Source organism: Drosophila novamexicana, unplaced genomic scaffold (assembly GCF_003285875.2).
Source record: "Drosophila novamexicana strain 15010-1031.04,08,12 unplaced genomic scaffold, DnovRS2.1 tig00004554-arrow-pilon, whole genome shotgun sequence".
Lineage (NCBI taxonomy): Eukaryota > Metazoa > Arthropoda > Insecta > Diptera > Drosophilidae > Drosophila > Drosophila novamexicana.
In genome coordinates this window covers 196,087-220,468 of record NW_020825051.1, presented here as the reverse complement: position 1 = coordinate 220,468, position 24,382 = coordinate 196,087, and the positions used below count along the sequence as shown (strand labels likewise).

The following is a 24,382-nucleotide window of genomic DNA, read 5'->3' as shown; positions in this document are numbered from 1 at the left end:
CTTGGGCTTAAATTAATTTCCAATCAGTTTGTGAAAATTGATATGTGATTTACACTTTTCAGAAAATCTTCCCCTCCTGAAAAAAATCAGGGTTTAATGAAGGTATCAACCCACGGGACTAAAATGGACGAATAACATTAATTTCTTATTGTACTGTGACAGCTAGTGTATTATATTTATGTGTGAATAAATTGGAATGTCTCAAATATCACAGATACGTATGCGCTTTTAAATGCAATCAACTATATTTGAACTTTGGACAAGCTACAGAGATACCCTGAACCCATTGAAAAGGAGTCATAAGTTTTGTGCAAAAGTATATATCACGAAGAAAGAAAAATCTTGGACTATTCTTGGTTCGCTTCGATCTCAAAATCTATAGGCTAAAGATTTAAAATTTGGGATGAAGGGTCTACAAATGCTCGTCCCAGTTTCCATCAATCGATAACAATTGTTATCGAAATGCCGTTTCTGACCAAATCTCTTAGATTTTAAGAGATAGAGTTGCCAAATTGGACATGCGGGTCACCCCATAACGTCAAATAAAAAAATTATTAAATCTATTGAAACCACCCATTTAATTAGGCCACGATTTCAATCCTATTGTTTTTTGAGAATATATAAATATTCTTCAACACAATATGATCTTCTGCAGACAAAAAAAGTCTAAATTGCACACATGCATTAATTGGTGAGAATTTTTGAGACCTTGTAGTAATGGTAAATGTTCGATGAAAATATCTTCGAAAACAGAATATTTTGCGATATAAAAACCTACTTTTCGATCGATCTTTCCTATGTCAGCTTTATGAGCCGATGTTGATAAGACTTTGCATATATATGAGGATCATAGTGGAACTTATACATGCCGAGTTTTATCAAGATATCTTGATAAACAAAAAAGTTGTACATAAAATAGCCTACTCCTACTTATGGTATCGAAGATGTCTCCTGCTATGAGTTCGACATTTCATGAAAACATTTTTATCCCTCTACAAGGGTGTAAAAACAATATTGGCCTTGATCTAGCAAGTTTAATAGTACGTTTTTGGGTATAAACGGCTTAGTGGTCAATCGGTCATCGTTAATGAGCGTTGTGGTCGTGCCAACTTTTGTGCAGCCTGATATGTATATTCTCCTGTATGCGTAGAAAGAGTTTATCATTTATTGTAACATGTTCCCATTTCCAAAATATCGTAAGGAAATCAATTTTCAGCTTTGGCAAAATTGGATGTAGGCTCTCGTATAGTACACACAGAATTTACATTTCGGATACATCGCCCATTCACCCGAAAATATAAAAACAAACTCAGCTTTAAATCTGGCGCCATGGGATTTGGTATAGACACATTTGAATGCCACATCTATGCCCTATCTATTAAGATTTCATAAAGTTCGGACACAAAGAAGTTATTCAACATTAAGTTTGCAAAAGTGTGTACCTCAACAAGGAAGAATTGAAAGCGTGGGCTGTAAGCCAAAATATTATATTGACTGAAGTGTAGAGTGGATTTTGTAATCAAACACATTTGACTACTGCGCTCTTGCTTCTAGATGTTGGTTTATTCTTCGTGTAGTTTCATTTTAACGGCGCGCAGTAAATAAGGTTTTGCGTCCAATTCAAACAACACCCAGTACTTCTGGCGGGGTCAAGTAGTATTCCGGCGTGAAAGCGCTGGTCAATAGTCCCTGTCGCTTACCACGAATGGTGCTCTGCTGTGCCAGTCGAAACATTGACAAAAACAAAATTCTGAACGAATTAAGGGCAAGAACAAAATTTCTTTTGTTGCCCACGTGTAGACAAGTGATGCAACAGCGTTGTTTTTCTTAAATATGTACAATTGAATACAATTTAAAAATAACTATATTGATATAACGTACCTTTTGCGGTCGTTAAACTAAAGTTAAAAATACGGTGTTATTTTAAAAGTGCTTTTATATAAAAGTGGTGATAGTTCATCTCAAAATACCTTTGTAGGCATAAACATGAAATAGCGCTCTATTCGAAATTCCCGACTATCTTTAAACTTTGCATAAACCCGCCCTGTGTATTGCACGCAGTACATATGTATGTATGTCGGAGCTGCCTAGCCACTATTTCATGAACGATCGGCCGAAAAGTAGGTTCTTTTATGGGAAACTTGTTTGGTTATCCAGGTATCTGGCTTTTATTATTTAACTACGCTGCGTATATTTGAGCTAAATCTTATCAATATCACACTTGTATATTTTAATGGAAAAAATCTATTGAAAATATTCTATTTGTTGATATTTTCATCGAATTCATAATTTACCAACCTTACTATTATCACATATCAGCTAAGCCGTAAGGAAAATGTCCTAAACTATCCCTTCACTCTAGTATTTATATATTATAGCCTGAAATTCTGACTAGAACACTCTTACTTATTTTTTTAAAATCCATATTCAAGGTTAAATAACGTAAGCAGTTATTTTTGGATTACCGCAAGATTCAATAGCCTGGCATGTCCACAATGAAGCTGTATGATATATATCTAAGTTCTAAGTTCTAAGCATAACTTAACATGGTTTCGCATGTTACACACATTTCACATTTCCTTAAAAATTATAATACCCTCTGCAAGGGTATAATAAGCGGAGTGCTATAAGAACTATGGTTAAAGAGAGTCAAAAGGAAAAGTACAAAATGGAATCGGAAACTAAACTGTTGACAGCCAAACGGGTTCAAACACAAGAGAATGCAGAGTCTAAGCATGCGTAAAGACACAACAAAGAGTAGGTGTAAGAGAAAGTTAAAGAGAGTAAAAGAGATTTTGCAGTTCTTTGGCGCACGAGCCGTTTGGGTGGTTGTTGTTTGACAGTACGTCGTGGGGTTACTTTTAACATTTTTAATGTCATTTGTCCGACTGCCCAACCTGCCGGCAAGCCCATCGCCTTTTACCAGAATACTCTAAAGCTCTGGCTCTAACGAATACCCTTTTCATTAAAGAACGTATTAGTATAGCTGCATGACACCGTCTACCGGTTATCCTCTAGGTCATTAGTCGTCTATGTTTTAGTTGGTTGCAGTGTGAGAACGATGACAACTATAAAGCCGTCCTCTTCGTTCGTAGATTACCACATGTTTTATTCAGTTTGCTATCCTGTTTTGCAGGTTGAATGAGAGAGAACAGTTATCTTCGACATTCCAAAGACTGTATATAGAGGTATATATAGTAGTCCAACGTAAATAAGATTTTACTTATATTATGCATATACTTCCTCATTTAGATACACTCATGGTCTAAATAATTAGTAAGCTACTACATTCAAATATCTCTATATTTCTATATTATATTATACATATCTATTACAAAAAGGTAAAAAAAAATGGGAAAAAAAAAAACAAAAAAACTAAAAGAAACATTTACTTTTGATATTTATACTGCCTGCGTAAAATACCGTATCTCCGACAGCGCACGAAAAAAGAGAGACTGACATGATTTACTCGACCCGGACTATTGATACTGATCAAGGATATATACACTTTATGGAGGAGGAATTGTTTTCTCTGCAAACGGACATCACGAAATGACACGTATACATATGTATGTATTTTGTTCTTTAATTTGTATATTGATGGTTTTGGCGACCTTTCCATATTTTAGAATATTCGTTAATTTGTTTAAATTAGAAATGCTTGCATTTCGATTGACTGTAACAATAGAGCTTGTAGTGGAGAATACTTAGCTCGACGCTGATAAACTCTTGCCGATGTGTTTGGATATCAATAACAATTATAATTACTATTATAATAGTAACACCATTAGATATATTAAAAATGCTATATATTTTCTTTCAAAAAACAGTAAAACAAATAATTTAATATTGTACTTAATTTGTACAAGGCCTAATTTATGATTTTATTAACTTTCTTAGATGTAATGTACCTTTGTATTTATACATCTAACTACTCAATTACATTAAAAAGAGTTGGTGTGGTCTAGCCGGGAGTCGCCCACAAGGAAATACCCTGAACATTTATATACCCTTATTTCATTCACACAATAGGAAAAGTGCTAAAAAGACTAGATTCGGTGTTTACAGTTATACCTTTATAAGAGTTTAGGGCACTAGCTTAAAAAGTCGATTTTTTAAATTTCATAATAACATATTATGCTTGAAACGAGCAAGTAAGGATATCGTCGAAATGCCGAAGATATACTACTCTTGCAGATGAGATCGGAGATGACTCCTTCTATGCGTTACACAATTCGAGAAAAAATTATAGTACTCTCTGCAAGGGTATAAAAACATTCACTGGATCAATTTTTTGCGCATGGTATACGAGAATATGTATTTCAATTTGAAAGCTCTAGGTTTTGTAGTTTTGTGATGTTGTTGGGATGTTTCTTCTGACCCCATAACAACCATTACCATTTTTACCATCAATGAGTAAAACTTAGAAAAAAGAAAAAAACTAACATCGATAATAACCTTCCCCTTTCCAACAAAATCGAACTCATTAGTAGGGCAAAATTCTCCGATATCTGCAAAAGGAAAATAGCTACAAGGGTATAAGAAGATATCCTTTCTGTCTCGCTTTTTATCGCTTTGATAGGGGTGGCTTGCATGGCATAACTTTGCTGAAGTGATCCAAGAATGATAGGGGTTTTTAGACACTGTCCTATTCTCTTCCCTTTTTGGTATTGACTGTGTAAAGCATCTAAAGCCAAGTATTAGTCCTTCAAAAAGAAAAACGTTTTTTAGGCTTTACGATAAATTTCTATGTAATTGACCTGTCATAGAAGAATGACTTTGTATCTGGAGTATAGTCTCTAGTAATATTTACAGCCGAACAGGTACTATTATATAGGATAATTTACCTGTGGCCCTTATTAATATAAAGAAAATGCTAATCTAATAAAACACTTTGACTTGCTTTAAGCTTTAATTGGCAGCTTTAACTTTTCTTGGTCATTGCCAGCTGTTTGCTTTTTCCATTCATTCACTTCTATGGCATCTGATAAAGCCTCACCCCAATTATACTACCATTTTTGACAAATATTATTGCATTGATTTGATTTTTGCCTGTAAGGAAATGACACATGTGACGGACATATCAGTAATTTAGGATCCAAAGGAAATGCAAAAACAAAATATTATTCTTACCATATTTATTTTCACAATTCTTAACTAAGCTTTAATCTTAATCATTTTTATAATTGAAATGTCCATTCAGCAGCGATAATACAGATGGGGCGGACAAATCTGCATGCAGAGGAGAATACCATCCAACTACTGTGAAGTGTGCACTTTTCCACGGTACAGATTAAGGTCTTTAAACAAAAGCTTTATAAACAAGTAAGAGGTTCTAGTCGGGAGCTCCCGACTAGGGGATACCCTGAACCCTCTTCTTCCTTCTTCTTTAAAACTAAATATGTTTATCTGGTTGTTACAGAAGGTCATTATTAAGATCTTGTGAGAGTTATAGGGTTCCGCGGCTTGCCCACATTCTGGTGGGCGTGGTCCGAATATTTTAACAATTTCTCTGACGCGGATATACGCACAAATATCATATATTTTAAGAATTAAGTGTCTAGCTTCTATCGCGTAAAATTAACCATCGTACGGGCAGAGAAACCGACAGAATAAAACCAATGTACTCTTTTCGACTTAGTAAAACTGAGTATAAAAAGGTCAAGGGATGTGCAAGTGTATATAACAGGCAGATGGAGAATTTTGTCTATTATACGTATTCGATTATTCCCCTGCTTGTGTAAAATCCATAAATATCGATTTCCAACGCAAGTTTTCGGCCATATTTTAGATAAATTGGAGGTCAGAGCTAGCTAATTTGGTAAAGAGGTTCTACCAATATAAATACCACCCCCTAACCTTTCATTTGTCTTAATAGAAAAAACACTAATTTTAACCAGAAAAGTTATTAGCTACTAAATTTTTAAGTACAAGCTGGACATACAAAACACTGCCGCTATGCAAAAGTACGCAGCTGGCGGCGAGTGTCTTTGGTAGTCGGCCACTCGACAGCTTGTTTTGCTTTGTTTTCATTGCTGCGCGTAGTTTTGATTGTTTTAAAATCGATTTGCGCAAATGTCTATAATAGAGACGGCAAAATCGTGGATTAGGAAAAGCTGTTGTACATGTTATTTACCGAATGGCAACATTTTCCGCTTACCTCCATGCTTACTGGTGGTCTTGTTAATGGTTGGGTCATTTTGGTGTCGGGCTGGGTGTAAAATTTCAGCGACTTGGCTACGTACAAATCACTTCCGGATGAAGGTTGTCGTCGAGTCTACACAATGCAGTTATTCGAAAAAAATTAAATACGTCACTCAAAATTACTACTCCTAACACTAACACACGTAGAAGCCTCTATGAATTATTTCTCTGTGTTGGCTACTTTTACCAACTTGAGGTGCTCGGCCACTCGACAGGGATGATTATTTTGCAGCTCTTTTATTTATTATATAATTACATTTGAAAACATTTAAGCATTGGGCTCACAATTCTCGAGACATTTGCACTAAAATTTTACTGATTTTTTGTACACACACATAAGTAGCACACATTGGGAGAGGGGCAAAACTTGTGATTATTATATTTGCCTACGTTGCCGTTTTACATATCCCCGTATCTCTTCCGCTTCTTAAGTAAAGCGCACACGACAGTAGTAAACTTTGTCGAATAACTGACTGTCTGAGCTGATGGAGCCCTTTGAATTTTCGTAACTGTAAAGCCTTGAAGTCTTGCATGGGAGAACATCACGAGTATGCAAGAGAGCGCATAAAGCCAATCGTTTTCTCTTCGCATATGTGTATATTTGTAATAGTGGTTGTAACTCTAGTGTGGCTGGCTGGCTGTCTGGGTTGTCTTATCATTAAGTATTTCGGGGGTTGTTCACAGGGTGTTGCAGTACTTGGATATGTATGTACATATATGAGTTGAATTGAATCAACCGGTGACAGATTTCTGCTGCGCATGCGTTAATTCAGGAAATAAAAAAGCTCGCCCCAAAGTGTAAAGACTAAACCATTTTCCTTATTAGTACTCATATCGATTACTTTCGGCAGAATTAAACGTTCAAAGACCAGCTAAAATAAAAATAATTTGTGTATTCTGAACTCACTGCGCATACATCATATTTACTGACTGGCTAAACTGTTTTCTTTTTCACATTAACAATTTGAAATGTAAGCAGCAATTTCTTACTCTAGCAATTTCTTACTCTGCCAGATCGTTGATAATGCTAAAATTTATGAAAGGGAGGATGAACCCGGCGTCCCATTAGCATGCAAAGCGGTCGTTTAATAACACTGTCACAATATTGAAAAAAAAACATACATAGCATGTAAGAATGCCCCTAGTTTCAGTCTCCGACTAGGAGATACCCGAGCACCGTAAATTAATTTGTGTGAATTTTAATAAATACTTACAGAATCCTTGGCAATATCCCTCGAAGAATTTATTATATTTACATGAGTAAACAATTCTTTGACAAAACACAAACTTTCTCATTCAAATAGAACTTATATATGCTTGGTTCTTCCATGATATCTTTATCCTGACTGACTGGCTAACTGACTGATTGGTGATCAACGCACAGCCTAAACCGTAAGAGCTAGGAAGCTGAAATTCTGTAGTTACCTTATGTGATAAAAGTGTACGTTAAGAAAGTTTCGGGAAATTCCACCCGCAAGTATGGAAAAATCACGAAAAACGTTTGTATGAAACTTTTTTGTTTACCATCCGATCGGCCTCAAATTCAATTTCAAAGTTATTTGTTCAAATTAATTTGAGGGGTGTTTCACACTTTTCCAAAAATGTATTCCTCCTTGGTGGAAATGGGGGTCAAAGACTTGGTGAATGACATTTCGCGCTCAAATTCATTTTTAAGTATGTACCTATATGAAAAATTATTTAAGTGTTTCACATTTTTTGCAGAATCAAAGCATCCTTGGTAAAAAGTGCGATTCAACGATTTTTTCTCCAATTTGCCGCTGCGTGGTGGCTGCTTCGTTTTTTACAATAATTGTGCTCTGAATAAAGAAACATGCGTAGAATAATTATTTAAATAATCATATAATATTTTTGAGAGGTTATGTATGGCATCATTGACTAACAAAGAGAAAAAGATGAACTGACACTCTGAACTTTTTTTACCGTTTTAAAATTCATGAGACATAGATTGGGTTGGTCCGCTAACGCAAAATCAAACCCAAAAAAAGTTTTTTTTACCATAGGAAGAAACAACAAATCACTTGCAAAACAACAACAGTGCGCAGGAAACCCCATTTTTTCAACAGCACAATTTGGGTACTAATGTTATTGCAGAGCCGAGTCTCGGCGCAAGTAGCTAGAAAATTTGAATACCAACAGGTCATGGCACTCAAATCAAAGGGTTACGTGCACGGCGCACCAACATCATATATTATAATGTCAAGTTTCACAGAATTTTATTTCTTGTGATGTTTAGTATACATTTCTACTTTTATTACGTACATTTAAATAATTTATGAATGGGGTCTTTTATATAACATATAATTTGTTGACATATGCAACATGTTGCAATCTTCTTAAATTCACAGAGTTCCCTTGGCTTGGCAGACACATACATATATGCAGATTTGCACCAATATGTGTAAGATGAGACACACATAAACAAATATTTGGGGCATTGATACTATTTTTTATATGAATGATATATAATTTATATGGAAAACAATTATTATTGACTGTACTAATAGTTGCACACTAAACACAAAATTATATTTTTTATAGACATTAAATAAAAATGTATGTATAAGATGGTTTGTGTAATTTGGTTACATTGCTTATGAATAGTTAAAATACCCTATTTTGAGAACAGGTGCCTTGCGGGTCGAAAAATAAAAAATTATAAAAATCTGCCGATCTGCTTGCAAGTTGAAAGCGAGTGGAGAAGAAGAAAACATGACTGGGAATTATAGGCATAGCAGTGCTTAGAAACCACAACAATGAATTAGAAGGGTGCAGAAGCTAAGATCATAGACTGTAGCCTCAAACAAAATGGGATAGCAAGGACAGAATTTGTGGTGTGCTTTTTATACCATTAAAAATGGGTAAAGGGATATATTGTATTTGTGCGAAAGCCAAATGTATGTAACAGGCAGAAGGAAGCATCTCCGACCCCATAAAGTATATATATTCTTGATTAGCACCAATAGCCGAGTCGATCTAGCCATGTCCGTCTGTCTGTCCGTCCGTCCGTATGTATGAACGCAAGGATTTCAGAACCTATAAGAGCTAGAGACTTGAAATTTTAGATGTAGGTGCTCCTAGTTCCCGCGCAGATCGAGTTTGTTTCCGATAATCGATAACTTACTCCGTCTTCAAGCAATCGATAAAAATCGAAATCGAAATCCTGTTTTTTGCTCAATTTTGGTAAATAATAAAAGCTAAAGTTACCAAACTTGACATATATATATTCTACATAAGGTATATATATTCTTGATCAGCATCAACAGCCGAGTCGATATAGCCATGTCCGTCTGTCCGTCTGATCGTCTGTCCGTCTATCTATCTTAATGAAATATTGCAGAAGTCCCTCTTTCTGTTGCACGCAGCACATATGTGAAAACCAGCTGGATCGGACGACTATATCATATAGCTGCCATAGGAATGATCGGTCGAAAATTAAGTTTTTGTATGAAAAAACATTTTGTTTTTCAAGATATCTTGACCAAACTCGGCATGTTTTAGTTTTACTATGCTTAATGATTGGGAATGTCAAAATATTTGGCAGTTCACAATGTTTGGGAATGGCATATGAAGTTGTATGTTGCGACTGTTTTAGAAGCATTATTGTCGCTTTGCTTAGAACTATCAAGGCGAGGCGACAATGTCGCCGAGTGTGGTTCGATGGGATACAAAGTGAAAAGGAAGGTCGTTGTATTCTGTTGCTTCCGGAGACGCGTACAAGTTAACACTTAAGAATTGCACCAAAATAACGCTGTATACGAAACTTGCACAATACTTATATTAACCCATTTACAACCAAGCACATTCCGCTGACACATGAGTTCAGCGGCCTGACCGCAACGGTCAGCAGCGGTAACCTGACACTTGACTATGCTGCAAGTATCCGCGTTGTCGCTTATGCTGAGTCGGCTTGCCGACTGTAGCTTTGTAGTATATAGATCCAAGTTTTAGGTATAATTCCAATTCAATTTTATACCACAATTTAGTTTTGTATTTGACGTTTAAGAATAAACTTGCACTACTCCGGCACGCTGCCGTAAATATCACTTGTTATATATTACAAAAACATTGCTGAGCCACAAGGCCAGTAATTAGCAAAGAGAGTGAAGTCAAACTCTCCACCATAATCGTCCTAAATATCACTGGACTAGGCATCGCTGGACGAGAGACGGATCAACTATCGCATCGCTGGACCAGCAGATCGATTTAATTTACACATTAAAACTCGCTGCGCTCTGAGGCTTTATTGAATGGAGAATAATACTCGCAATCCGACATCTGAAGTGGGATCTGGTTCGCTACCTAAAGAATCAGTTGCGTCATCATGTATAAAAGGAGTTTCAACGAGCGGCGTTGGATATCCGAGCCAAGAGGCTCAATTGGTGAGCTTGTTCCATTTTGTTTTGACTGGAGTTAAGAAGAGTTGTGCCAAAAAAGTTTTATGGAAAAATAATTAATAATTTGATAGATCTAAAAGACATTTGTGAAAATGCTGCGCATAGCACTATGCAAATCTGGCTAATGTCAACATGTTCATCAATGTTGAAGCTTTATTGAAAGGAGAATAATACTCGCACTCCGACATATACAATCTCTCATTAAGATCGGACTACTTTATCATATAGCTGCCATAGGAACGATCGGTCGAAAATTAAGTTGTTGTATGGAAAATTTGTTTGCTTATCAAGATATCTTGACCAAACTCGGCATTAACTATTTTCCTTCTGCTTCTTAGATACGGGCAAAGCACTCTGAGGGTATTAGATCTTCGGCGTGCCGAAGATAGCTCTTCTTTCTCGTTTTTTCTTAATAACAGTATTTTCCCTACTAACACCTTCTTCTTCCTTCTTAACTTTTTGGGGGCAGCATTAAGTTTCGTCTGATTGCCCTGTATAGAAATATGCGTAACTTTTCTGCAACAACTAATATTTGAATCCTGGTCACACTAAAGTATTTTGTTTTGCTGTGTGCTAATTGTTAGTCCTAAGTATAGCATAATCTGTCGCTTACGAACAATCGAACGATGTAGACGCACAGATGCGTAATTTTACTTATTACTTCACTACTTACTTATTAGTTCCACCTTAAAAATGTTATATTACCAAGACCCTAAAACTTATATTCAAAGACCTACAAAAGAGCTTAATGACTTTCAGCGATTTTAGAAATTCCATTCAAGACTGTGGTAAATTAGCAGTAAACGATTCCATGAAAGTTTATTGCTTATCACATTTTAAATGCTCTCTTCGTCGATATTAAATGTGGGTGAATATATCTAGTATATGTACATGTATATATATATATAAATGAGTGTGTATTCTACAAAAATTGATTTTCGGATTTGTAAATAAAAATTTATTGAGCTGTGAGCTTTAAAATAATTAAATAAAATAACTGCGTTAATCATGTAATTCTGTTTCTGGATCTCCAAAAATTGACACTCAGTGACGAATGCTTATCTGACGCACGTACATACATATGTATTAAAGACAAGATGTGCATCAATACCAGTGTGACATCATTTGCCTTTTTGGAACGTTCCTGCGTTGTGTTATTATATATATTTAATCAGCAATTTGAGATCTTATAAAATATTTTATATAGCTTTCGAGGAGTCTTGTATGCTAATGATGCTCTTGACTTATAAATGGCGCTTCGCTAGAATCTCTAAGTAGGGCAATGGAATTGTTGCGTTGGTCCCTCAGTTTTAGACGACTGTGGCGGATACCATAAGAAAGAAAGATGAACAGTCCAATGCCAATCCATATACTAACGCGCATCCAAGTTAATACATCCAGTTTTATCATCAAATATATGTTTATAAGTATAGAAATGCCTGGCAGCCAAGGCACCAGAGGAACCTTGAATGACAACTTAGCTCCGGAGGTGGGCTGACGCGATATGATGATCAACATAATTATCAATGGTATGCTAGCAAGTATTAAAAACAGCACATTATATTTGGTCACATGTTCGAGATCTTCCTCGAATATAGTAAGAATTTTCGAGAAAACCAGGCACCAGATCGCTGCGAAGGATAGTCTAAAAGTCAATCTGAATACGAAATTAATATTTCACATCTTAACTTACAGAACAAAGTAACAATGACTGTTACAATGCGCGCCGACTGTTTGGTGGAAACAAACTGATTGTTGGTATTTAGAAGACGCCTCCACCAAGCGCATGACTGCTCCACGCTGTTACTTATGATGCGTCCACTACCAAGGGTGCGACTGTCGCGCCGATCGTCTACCTCGTAGCGCAACATAAGCACACAGCTTGCCACCATTGAGTACGCCAGCAGTGTGCCAATGGACATCATGTTGACCAACTGACTCAGATTAAATACGGCCGCCAGTATTCCACACAACAGGCCCGTCAGCATGGTGCCTTTGAATGGTGTTTTATACTTACTACTTATATCGCCCAAACATTTAAACAGCAACCCATCATTGGACATGGCAAATACAATGCGCGGTAGGGGAAACATAGCACCCATTAGACTAGCGCACAATCCAAACATTGCACCTATGGATACTACATATTCAGCCACGTGCCATCCATGGATACGAAAGACGTGTGGCAGTGGAGCACTTTCATCCTGTGCATAGTATGGTAACATCATAGTAAGGACGATGGACACACCAAAGTAGGCCAGAAAGATCGTCGCTAGCGATACAATCACTGCAAATGGTATTGATTTTTTTGGGTTTTTAGCTTCTTCACCAGCTGTAGCAATGCAATCAAAGCCTATGAAGCCATAAAAACAAACAGCTGCTCCTTTGATAACACCAGAAATTCCATACGGCATAAAACCGCCATCGCCATAATCCTCGGGTACTGCAGATTTAGGTATATTCCAGTTAGTGCTGGAAACTAAATGAAGATTATTTATCTTTTATATAAGCGTGAACAGATATGTAGAGATGCTCAGATAAACATTTTCAATAACAATTTCTCACAAAGTTTGTGTAACGCCCAATATTTATATTCTTTAACAGTTTCTTACAAAGTGTGTGAGCTATAAATCTATAGGGGCAGAATTAACATAAGACTCATACTGCTCACTGTTACTATATTTTAAAGTTTATATGTTATAAAAGTAATTATTTCGGCTTTGATTTTTATACCCTGATCCCATTGAAATTGATAAAAAGTGTATAAAATCAGCAGCCGAGTCGATAAAAGCAAGGATATCAGAACCTATAAAAGTTAGAGACTTGAGATTTGGTCCTCGCAGAGCCCGCGCAGTACGAGTTTGTTTCCGATAATCGAAAACTTGTCCCGTTTCCAAAAAATCGATATTGAGTTCGTGTTTTTTGAGGAAACCTCTAGGTTTTAAGAGCAAGAGTTACCAAACCTAACATGCAGCTTCTAGAATAATATTTAAGTTATCACCAGCTAGTCCAGCTGGGCAACCGGATGCCGTCGCAACAATGTTGCGACACTTGCAGAAGAAGACGGTGCAGTGCCGGATGGTCAACAGCCAGCCAATAGAAATATGATCCCGCGCATACACGCGCTGTGTGGCTGCTGAAGAACGGCACGAGGCGCAGTCAGCTGTCTGCCCATGGCGCTGCCGGAACGTCGCGGTTTCATTATACCCTGAACCCATTGAAAATGGGTAAAAAGGGTATATTGTATTTGTGCAAAATCAAAATGTATGTAACAGGCAGAAGGAAGCATCTCCGACCCCATAAAGTATATATATTCGTGATGTCATGTCCGTCTGTCTATCCGTCCGTCCGTCCGTCCGTCCGTATGTATGAACGCAAGGATCTCAGAACCTATAAGACTAGAGACCTGAAATTTTAGATGTAGATCCTCCTAGTGCCTGCGCAGATCGAGTTTGTTTCCGATAATCGATAACTTACTCCGTTTCCAAGCAATCGATAAAAATCGATATCGACATCCTGTGTTTTTTTTTAGCAATTTTGGTAAATATTAAGAGCTAGAGTAAACAAACTTGATATTTTACTTCTAGAATATTATATATATGTCAGGTATCTTTCATTTTATACCTATCGCCACCTCCCCGCTACTACCTCATAGCTATAAATCAAGTTAATAACCCAACTTGTATTGCCCACCAATTTAAGCTACAATTTAAATACAATTTACTTTCTGAGAATATACAAATATTCTTTGCGGTACTAGCGCAAATTCGAAGAATATATTCGTGCACATTCGTGCGCGTCTGCTTCGTATTCATCAACAGTATTACAATTGTGATTGTATTGTTTTCTGTGCTGCTATTTTAATTCGTTTTTTCTCAATAAGACTTAATTATAGGTGTGGCTGTTGAGTAGAGGCGGTGGGAAGTGGCGAGGTGTGTGGCGACCTCGAGCCCTACCGAGGAAACTATTTTTTTTTTGGCTGGTGTGGCTGTTGAGTAGAGACGGCAGCAAGTAGTGCGGTTAGTTGCGAGTTCGAACCCTGCCAAGGGAACTTTTTTTTTTTTGCTAATTTATTTTTCTTACTTGGTGTTGGAATAAGAGGGTTTAGGGTATCCCCTAGTCCCGACTAGAACCTTTTACTTGTTTTAATTTAAGATAACGTGAAAGCTACCAGCATTGGTTAATAAATAAATAAATAAACCAGTAGGTACTACACTTATGGTATCTGCCCTGTGTTCTATAAGCTGTCTGGCGTTCTATATCTTCCTCATATTTTTCCGCCGACTTCTTGGCCAGTTTTTCCGGCAATAGTGTGTGTATTCCAATTTTGGCCCCCATTTTGGAGCACCCATTAGCCAAACTGTCGCCGCGTCGCCTCCAGCGTGCCTCAAATTCGGACATAACACAGAACTTATTAATTGCAGAGGTTATATACCCAAACATGAACATTTTTAAATATTTCGTATTGCAAAGCCTCATTTTTATCGCTTTAGTTTGGTGTCTGAGTAATGAGTTTGGAGTCACATGCAGTGTCCCAACATAGGTAGCACATATCTCGAAATAATTTTAAATCAGATTACCAATATTCATCGAACAAGACTGAGGAAAATAGTTTTCAGACAAAAGTTCCAGTCTGGCATATGACAGAATATTGAATTCTTTTCGAAGATCTTTGTCTAAATTCATCTAATGGGTTTTTGGAAAATCCATTCCTCCTTGCTGGAAATAGAGGTCAAAGATTTCGTGGCTTCAAACTTATTTTCAAAGCTGTACATAGGGACATAAGGAATACCTGTTTCAGCGATTTGAGAAATTCCACCCGCAACAGTGGTAAATTGGCGGAAAACGTTCGTATGAAAGTTGTTCGCTTACCTCAGATTAGTGTGAAACACATTTTTAAAGCTTTTTTAGAAAATTTATTTTGTAAGTGCCACGGGCAAGGCCGGGTTTTACCCGCCAGTTTTTATATAAAAACTGTTTGTCCTGACTGATTGATCAACGCACAGCCCAATCCAAAATTGCAACAAAGCTGAAATTTTTACTGTGGTTACTTTATATGGTGAAGGTGGCCGCTAAGAAGGGGTTTTGGAAATTATACCCAAAAGTATGGATCGTGAAAAACGCTTGTATAAACCTTTTTTGTTTACTATCCGATCGGCCTCAAGCTCAAACTTATTATGTAACTTAAATGAATATGTGTTTTAGCGATTTGGAAAAATATGTAACAGGCAGAAGAAACCATCTCCGACCCTATAAATTAAATATATTCTTGATCAGCATCAATAGTCATGTCCGTCCGTTGAATTCGTTTCCGATATTCGATAACTTGCCCCGTTTCCATGTAATAGATAAAAATCGATATCGAAATCCTGTATTTTAAGCAATTTTGGTAAATAATAAAAGCTAGAGTCGTCAAACTTCACATGTCGCTTCTAAAATAGCATATATATAGAAAGTGTTTTCCATTAAATAGCTATCACCACCTACCCTCTACTACCTTATAGATAGAAGACAAATAAATAAACAAATTTATACTGCCCACCAATATAAGCCACAATTTTAATGCAAACGTTATTTTTATAGTACACGAATATTCTATAATACAATAAGATGTACTGTAGAAAATATCATCAACATCGGTTAAGAAACACAAACGCTATTAAAGAAAATGTTTGTTTGGCTGGGCTGGAAAAAGAGGGTATCCCCTAGTCGGGATCTTTCAACTGGAGGCTCTTACTTGTTTTACATTATGTTTTTAATTTTATTTCGCTTATACTTAATCAGCCTCAATACCCGAGTTCATCTAGCCATGTCGTCTGTCTGTCCATCAGTCCGTCAGCCTGTATATATGAACACTAGCATTTCCGAACCTATAAGTACTAGAAAAATTTTGAACGATGGTCCTCGTAGTGTCCGTGTAGTACGATTTTATTTGCGACTCTCGATAACTTGCCCCGTTTCCAAGCTCCAATCGATAAATTTCGATACCGAAACTCTATTTAAACTTCTTAGGTTTTAAGAGCTCAAGTTTCTAAACTGGACATGCAGCTTCTATAACAGTATATAAGGGTCCCGTATCTTGCATTTTATAGCTACCAAAACCTCTCGCACCACCTTTTAGCTATAAATTGAACATATAAGCCAATTGGAACTATCCCCCAATTTAAGCCATCATCTTAATGCAATTGAGGTTTTGAGAATAAACGAATATTCTATAGCTCAATAAGATCTAATGGTGAAAATTACATAAAACCGGTAAAGAAACATAATAGTTATTAAACAAAACATGCGCTTATGTTGACATGTGTGCGCCGGCTAGAGCAAATTGCATTCATTACCGTCTTTTTTGAATTCTATAAACAGCATTGCAAATACGATTGTAATTTTATCTATTTTTATACCTTTGCAGAGGGGTTTATAATTTTGTCGTGAAATGTGTAACGCATCGAATGAGACATCTCCGACAAATAAAGTATATATATTCTTAATCAGTATCAAAAGCCGAGTCGAAATAGCCATTTCCGTCTATCTGTTTCTATGCAAACTAGTCTCTGTTTAATAGCTATTAGTATGAAACATTGCAGAAGTCTCTCTATCTGTTGCACGCAGTACATATGTCGGAGCCAGCTAGATTGGACCACTATATCATATAGCTGCCATAAGAACGATCGGTCGAAAATTAAGTTGTTGCATAGAAAACTTTTTTGCCATATAAGATATTACGATTAAACACGGCATTTAGATATTTCACTATGCTTCCTTTAGTTTTGCAAAATCGTATTTACATCGGACTACTATATCATATAGATGCCATAGGAACGATCGGCTTAAAATGAGGTTCTTGTACGAAAAACTTTGTTTATCAAGATATTTTTACCAAACTAAGAATGTTTGAGTTTCACTATGCTCCACATATATAAGTATATCATATCAACTTCGGACAACTATATCATATAGCTGCCATAGGAAGAATCGGTCGAAAATTAAGTTTTTGTATGGAAAACGTTTGTGTTTTTCGAGATATCTTGGACAAACTCGACATTAATTATTTTTCCTGTGCTTCTTAGATACGAACAAGGTTTATGAGCATTATAAATTGCTTCAGTTTGCAAAGGTATTAACTCTTCGGCGTGTCGAAGATAACCGTCATTTTTCGTTTTTCATTGAGAATGAATTGTTAGCATCGTTCTTGCTACCGAAGCCACTAATGGAGCCGGTTACGGGTCCAGTCTTATTTGTATTTAATACTACTGAAGCAAACGAGCTCATAGCACCATTTTGTTTTGGTAGAAGAGGGCTTAGGTTATATATATCCCCTAGTCGGGAATTCCCGACTAGAATCTCTTGTTTAAACTTTTTAGGATCAAAGTTGTGTGTTTTGTCCGATCGGCTTCTAACTTGTTATCAAAGCCCAACAAAATACCTTTAGATATGCGTGCTTCAGAGATTTAGGAAATTCCGACCGAAAAACTTTATTTGTGGGGTCGGCAACTTTGTTGCACAATTTTAAAACTTTCGTCATGGGTATAAAAATAATGTCGAGTTTTGCTTACTCACCCTTAAAGAGTCCTGCAATAATGACAAATAGCACCACGCCGAGATTTATCATGGTAAATACATTATTCATTCTGGTAGACTCCTTTGCTCCCGATGCAATTGCCCAAGAGAACAGAATAGTCACTATAAACGCAAATATATCCGGATAGCTGCTGAAGCCAGGCACATGGATGGGCAGATGTGCAACCAGAAAATCGCGCATGGCATAGCCGCATAATGAGTCCAAGTAAGTGCTTAGCCCTTTGACAACACTGGCGGAACCTATAGATTAAGAAGTCAATGGAATTCGATATGCTCATAAATCTCAATAAAATTTCTCTAGTCGAGAGTGCCCAACTGAAATACCCTGAACACCACGCCGAACTGCCGTTACAATCATTCTAGCTTCCTTTTGTTTCAGTTTAAGCGGTGGCTGTTATTCTTCTTTCTTTAGCCCCATAATATGGGAATTGCATTTGTAATGTATTTGTATTTGTGTAAATGTAAGTAACAGTTAAAAGGAAGTATCTCCGACTCCATAAAGTATATATCTTCTTGATCAGCATCAATAGCCGAGTCGATCTAGCCATGTCCGTCTGTCTCTCGATCTGACGTCCGTATAAGCGAAGGAGTATCAGTGCCCGTGCAGTACGAGTTTGTTTCAAAAAATCAATAACCTTTTTTCTTAAGAGAGTTCTCAGTTGAGAGTGATTGACGTGTTTTACTTGTGCTGCAAGATTTTTATAATTTTTTGCGCTATAATCCTGCTTTTTATTTCTAAATTTTTCATTTCGTGTGCTTTATTTAAAAAGCTTTTATAACTTGTGAAAAGTGCTATCTGTTGTGCAGCATGTCTTTTAATTATTGCAAACAATTTGTTTGTGTACGAATAGTTATATTTTGAGCGTTTACTTGCTCTATTTTTGTGCACCGTTTTCGTGTTGCTCTGCGCTCTCGCAACTTGCATACTTATCTATTAACGCTTGTAGTAATTATGCTGTAAGAAGCCTTGCACATTCAAGCAGGCTGATGATTCTGCACAACCGCAATTTGTTAATTGCTGGCTGTGTGAGAATATGATGCATGCTAAATGTGCAATTGCAATTGCCAAGAAAGGCTGCGTTGGTCGTGACCAGAATGCATCGACAAGCAAATTGATTTCTCCTGAATGTATAAATCTGTGAGAAATCAATCTTTAAAACTGAGTAACGTGGCTAAGCAGCTGTCGAGTAATTTTGACTCGAGTATTGAGTTGCTTAGCAAATACAAGTTCGAGTCTCCAACCAATCGCCGGTTGGTGCATCAATTTTTGCATTTGCCCTCTCCGTCTGTCCAGACACCTACGTTATCTTTATCGCCTTCTCCGAGCGACTGCCCAATTATTACCCCTGTTTCATCCCCTGCAGTAGTCCCATTAGACCCCTACCTGAACCTGTCCTAGCTAGCCAAACCGCGTCAGCCCCGTGAGCTCCTGGACGCAGAACTAGACCTGCGCGCAATCTAGCCCAGATTATTAAACACAATCATGGTGCCTCTTTTACCCCATCAAATCCTGTTTTACCTGTAGCCCCATCAGCTCCTACCTTTACTGTTGTTGCCCCTCGTAGGCAAGTTTTTGTGTCTCGACTTTCGTTCGACACCACTTCTGAGTCATTGGCAGCCTATATTGCTAGCAAATCTTCTGCTAGCGTGTCAATAACCAAATTTAATTTCTCCACCCCCGTGAAATTAAATTATTCAAAATAAATGTTTCACATGATATGTTCCCAATCATTTGTGATCCCAAATTTCAGCCTCCACACATGATTGTTCACGAGTTCAAGCCAAACAAGTAAGTAGTTCTAGTCGGGAGCTCCCGACTAGGGGATACCCTGAACTCTCTTCTTCCAACATCAAATGCATATAAATATTCTATTTTAGAAGCTATATGTTAAGTTTGGTGACTCTAGCTCTTATTATTTACCAAAATTGCCCAAAAAATAGGATATCGATATCGATTTGTATCGATTGCTTGGAAATGGAGCAAGTTATCGATTATCTGAAACAAACTCGATCTGCGCGGGAACTAGGAGCATCTACATCTAAAATCTCTAGCTCTTATAGGTTCTGAGACCCTTGCGTTCATACATACAGATGGACAAAATTACAGGCATTGCGGAACTATCCGCTATCCCTAAATTATTTGAAACGAGAAAAAAAGGCACGCCGAAGATCTAATACCCTTGCAGACCCAACCTTTTCATAATGCTTATAGTGCTTTGCCGGTATCTAAGAAGCTCAGGGAAAATAGTTAATGCCGAGTTTGAGCAAGATATCTTGATAAACAAAATGTTTTTTTATACTAATAAATGCCGAGTTTGGTCAAGATATCTTGAAAAACAAAATGTTTTTTCAAACAAAAACTTAATTTTCGACCGATCGTTCCTATGGCAGCTATATGATATAGTGGTCCGATCCAGCGGGTTTTGACATTGTGCTGCGTGCAACAGAAAAAGGGTCTTCTGCAAAGTTTCATGAAGATATTTTTAAAACTTAGAGACTAGTTCGCATAGAAACAGGCAGACGCACAAAATTATAATACACTCTGCAAGGGTATAAAAATAATCACTTCGAATTTGCAGCATTTCTGCAAATCAGTTGTCTCCCCTGTTCAACATGGATTCGTAAAGAATCGGTCAACTACGAGCAATCTGCTAGAGTTTTCTTCCTTGGTAAAGGATGCTTTCCTTTCGAAAATGCAAGCTGATGTCATTTACACTGACTTCAGTAAGGCGTTTGACTCGATCGTGCACCATGACCTTTTACTTTTTAAGCTTGACCGATTAGGTTTCCCTCCACATCTTTAGCTTTGGATTAGTTCTTATTTAAAGGTAGGACCCAAAGAGTAATGCTAAGGCTGACTACCTCTAATCAAGTTCACGTTACTTCTGGTGTTCCTCAAGGTAGTCATCTTGGACCTTTACTCTTTACTCTTTTTATAAATGATCTCCCCTCTGTTATATCACATGCCCGTGTACTTATGTATGTGAATGATGTGAAACTTATTCTATCATACACAAATCCCCTACATCATTCTCGTCTACAAGATGATTTGAATGCTATGCAACTTTGGTGTTTGGCAAATCAATGGCATCTAAATTGTTCAAAGTGTATGTTTATGACCTTCAATCGCACTACACCTTATCTTGTCAGCTATACAATGGACAATTTTCCATTGCAACGTCTACTAACAATTAAGGATCTATCCGTTCACTTTTGTTTCTAAACTCAGCTTCAATCTTCACATAGATACCATCGTTAATGAGGTAAAAGGTGTATTTGGATTCATTAAACGATGTTCTAAAGAGTCTAACGATCCTTTTATAACGAAACTTCCGTACATCTCTCTTGTTCGCCCTATCCTTGAATACTGTTCTTTCATCTGGTCTCCGCAGTATAACAATAGCCAGGATCGTATTGAATCTGTTCAGAAGCAATTTCTGCTTTTTGCCTTACGAGGTTTAAATTGGGACTCTAATCTTCGGTGGCCATCCTACTCCAGCAGACTGCTTCTTCTTAATCATCCGTCGTTAACCAACCGTAGGACAATTCTCGGTGTTGTCTTCCTACATAAGTTGATTGTTGGCTATATAGATTCTCCTCTTTTGTTAGGGCGTCTTCAATTCTCTGTTCCGTCCAGACCAACCAAAAATTATCGCCCCTTATTTTTATCTACACACAAGAGACTACGCTATGCACAATCCTTTTCGCGTGCTATGTAAATATTACAATAGTTTACATCACGTTTTCTCTACCAAACTCTCTATACCCCTAATAAAATCTTTGCTTTCAGGATACCTTCGGAAAGTCACTGACCATTCCCAGCTATGAGCAGGGGCATAGCTTACCGGACTGGCTATAAGTTTTCCCCCACCGGTCGGTCGGTGATTTTCCATTATTATCTCTCTGTCTTATCTACCTAACATTCTTTATATCTTGCTCAAATTCCTTTACTTTATTAATAACTTTCTTTCTTTCTTTTCTTTTTGTCTATGTATTTTATTTTCTTTATTAATATATTAAATTACGATTATTTCCAAATTTTACTAAAGAACACTATTTTCTCTAGTATAACTCTTGCTTGCTGTAGGCTCTAATAGCGTCACTGACAAAATTAGCTGTGAAATGGGCACAGCTGGCCGGACTGGCAAATAAAACACTTCCATCGGTTGGTGATGCTTTTAGAAAATTGTGTACTCTAACTAGGCTTTTAGCATTAAATGTTTATTATACTTATATGCAAATTGTATTGAATAATTAGGAAGACACTCGTTCTGTCGACCATTAATAAATAAATAAGTAAATAAATAACATAAGCAAATCTCTTAGGTTTTCAAGGCTAAAGTCCCTAAATTTGATATGTCGCAGACAGACAGACATGAATATAGTGAATATAAATACTTTATTTAATTCTTTCCGCCGAAGCCTTATACTCGTTTGATACATTTTAAATGGGTCGAAGATAAAAAGATGTAGCCAATATCATACTTACCGATTGCGTACTCCAATATAAGATTCCACCCGATGAGAAACGCAATAAATTCTCCAATGGTCACATAACTGTAAATGTATGCTGAGCCTGCCTTGGGAACACGTGCACCGAATTCCGCATAGCACAGACCAGCAAACATTGAGGCTATTGCAGCTATCAGAAAACTAATGACCACAGCTGGACCCGCATAACTTTTAGACACCTCCCCAGCCAACACATAGACGCCTACACCTAGCGTACTGCCAATCCCAAGTACCGTCAAATCGAAAGCGGATAGCACTTTGGCTAACTTTGATTTACTAGAGTCCTCAAGCGGCTTGCGACGTGTGAGAACGCGAAATAATTTTGTTACGTACCCGTTCGGCATACTGAAATATATGAAAACAGACACAACCTGACTATAGATAGATTTTTCTAAATTGAACGAAAAAAATGTTTTGGGCAATTAATTATTTGTATGCACAATGTGTATCGATTTGACACAGTAAATTGCCAAGCGAGGTTCGCGGTGGTTTGTCTGTATGTCTTCGAAACTGGCATGAGTTTTACGACAACAACCTATAAGATAATTAGTGGGCAGGTGATAATGCACGATCATAAAAAATGTGATTTCATAGATTTTATGTATTTATTTGTATTTACGCTGTTGTCACGAGAAGGCTTTTATCGTTGTCTTGTGATCTTTGGAAAGTTTAGTTTCAAACCCAAATCGCCAAAATAAAGTCCTCAAATCATGAACAAATCGATTAATGTATTAATAAAATGATTTTACTGCTTTTACTGCAGATCTTACATATATTGCATCAATAAGTCAATGTACTAAAATGTGAATTTATTGAATAAACTAAACTTTTTTTTTCAATAAAACATTCATTTTTCGGCATCAAAAGTCGATTCGAAACATTGTAATCCGAATGGAATATCCATTTTACAAATAAAACAAGTGTACAAATAAGATTAAAGTGAGAAGTTACTCTAATTTATTTTATTTTTTTTTATTTTAGATATGTATAAATATGTTAGAATCTCAAGGTTTCACAGCTACAGTAAAACATGAAGAAGCTCTTCATTGGTTTAAATTAGGTTATGAATGAATTAAATCAAATAAAACACTTGCAGAGCAACTTTATGAAAAAAATGACAGCTCAATAATCAAACCAACTTAAAAATCTATTGGGAATACATACTAAATGAGTGGAATGCCATTTCAAATACTTTTATACATTTTTTGTAGAACATTCCAATAAGGTTAGCTAATTATAAAGTGATTGGGCAAACTTAGTTTACGTACTTTCTTCATTTAAAAGTAGTTAATATTTTTAATTTTTGTATTTATGTTATTGTTCTTTCTTCTGCAATTCTGTAATTTGAATTGAACGCGTAAGAAATTTGTTTACCGTATTACCTTTTTCATTAGTTTTTACTTATTTTTTCGCAAATTTCTTCTTTTTTTTTTAAATTGTGCAGATGTGTATTCATTTCCAGTAGTATTCAGTTTTAGAAACTAGTGTAATAAAATTATTCACATATATAACCTTATTTAAATATAAAAAGTAAAGCACATGCACAAATTATTGAATTTTAATATATTATTTGAAAGTCACAACAAAAAGAAAGCTCACGTGTTATTGTGCCAAACCAAATTTGGCTATCAATATTAAAATTAATTGTTTCGTTTTAGTTTTTAGAGATCCTG

General features: G+C 36.5%; 1 protein-coding gene across 1 annotated transcript; it reads right to left on the bottom strand.

Annotated features, from left to right (window-relative positions):
- Positions 1–11,639: 11,639 nt before the first annotated feature.
- LOC115769762 (cationic amino acid transporter 2) lies at positions 11,640–23,053 on the bottom strand. Its single transcript, XM_030714717.1, has 4 exons — positions 22,687–23,053; positions 18,177–18,437; positions 12,313–13,098; positions 11,640–12,250 (listed from the first exon to the last, which is right to left on the bottom strand). Exons 1-4 carry the CDS (start codon positions 23,051–23,053, stop codon positions 11,847–11,849), a joined length of 1,818 nt encoding a protein of 605 aa, XP_030570577.1. The 3' UTR covers positions 11,640–11,846.
- Between the last annotated feature and the right edge of the window lie 1,329 nt (positions 23,054–24,382).

Coding starts and splice junctions, on each gene's coding strand:
- LOC115769762 (XM_030714717.1), bottom strand. CDS start 23,053: ATGCCGAACGGGTACGTAACAAAATTATTTCGCGTTCTCACACGTCGC. Junction 13,099..18,176: donor TATTGCAGGACTCTTTAAGG/GTGAGTAAGCAA, acceptor ATCTTCATTTAG/TTTCCAGCACTAACTGGAAT. Junction 12,251..12,312: donor AGTCATTGTTACTTTGTTCT/GTAAGTTAAGAT, acceptor TATCCTTCGCAG/CGATCTGGTGCCTGGTTTTC.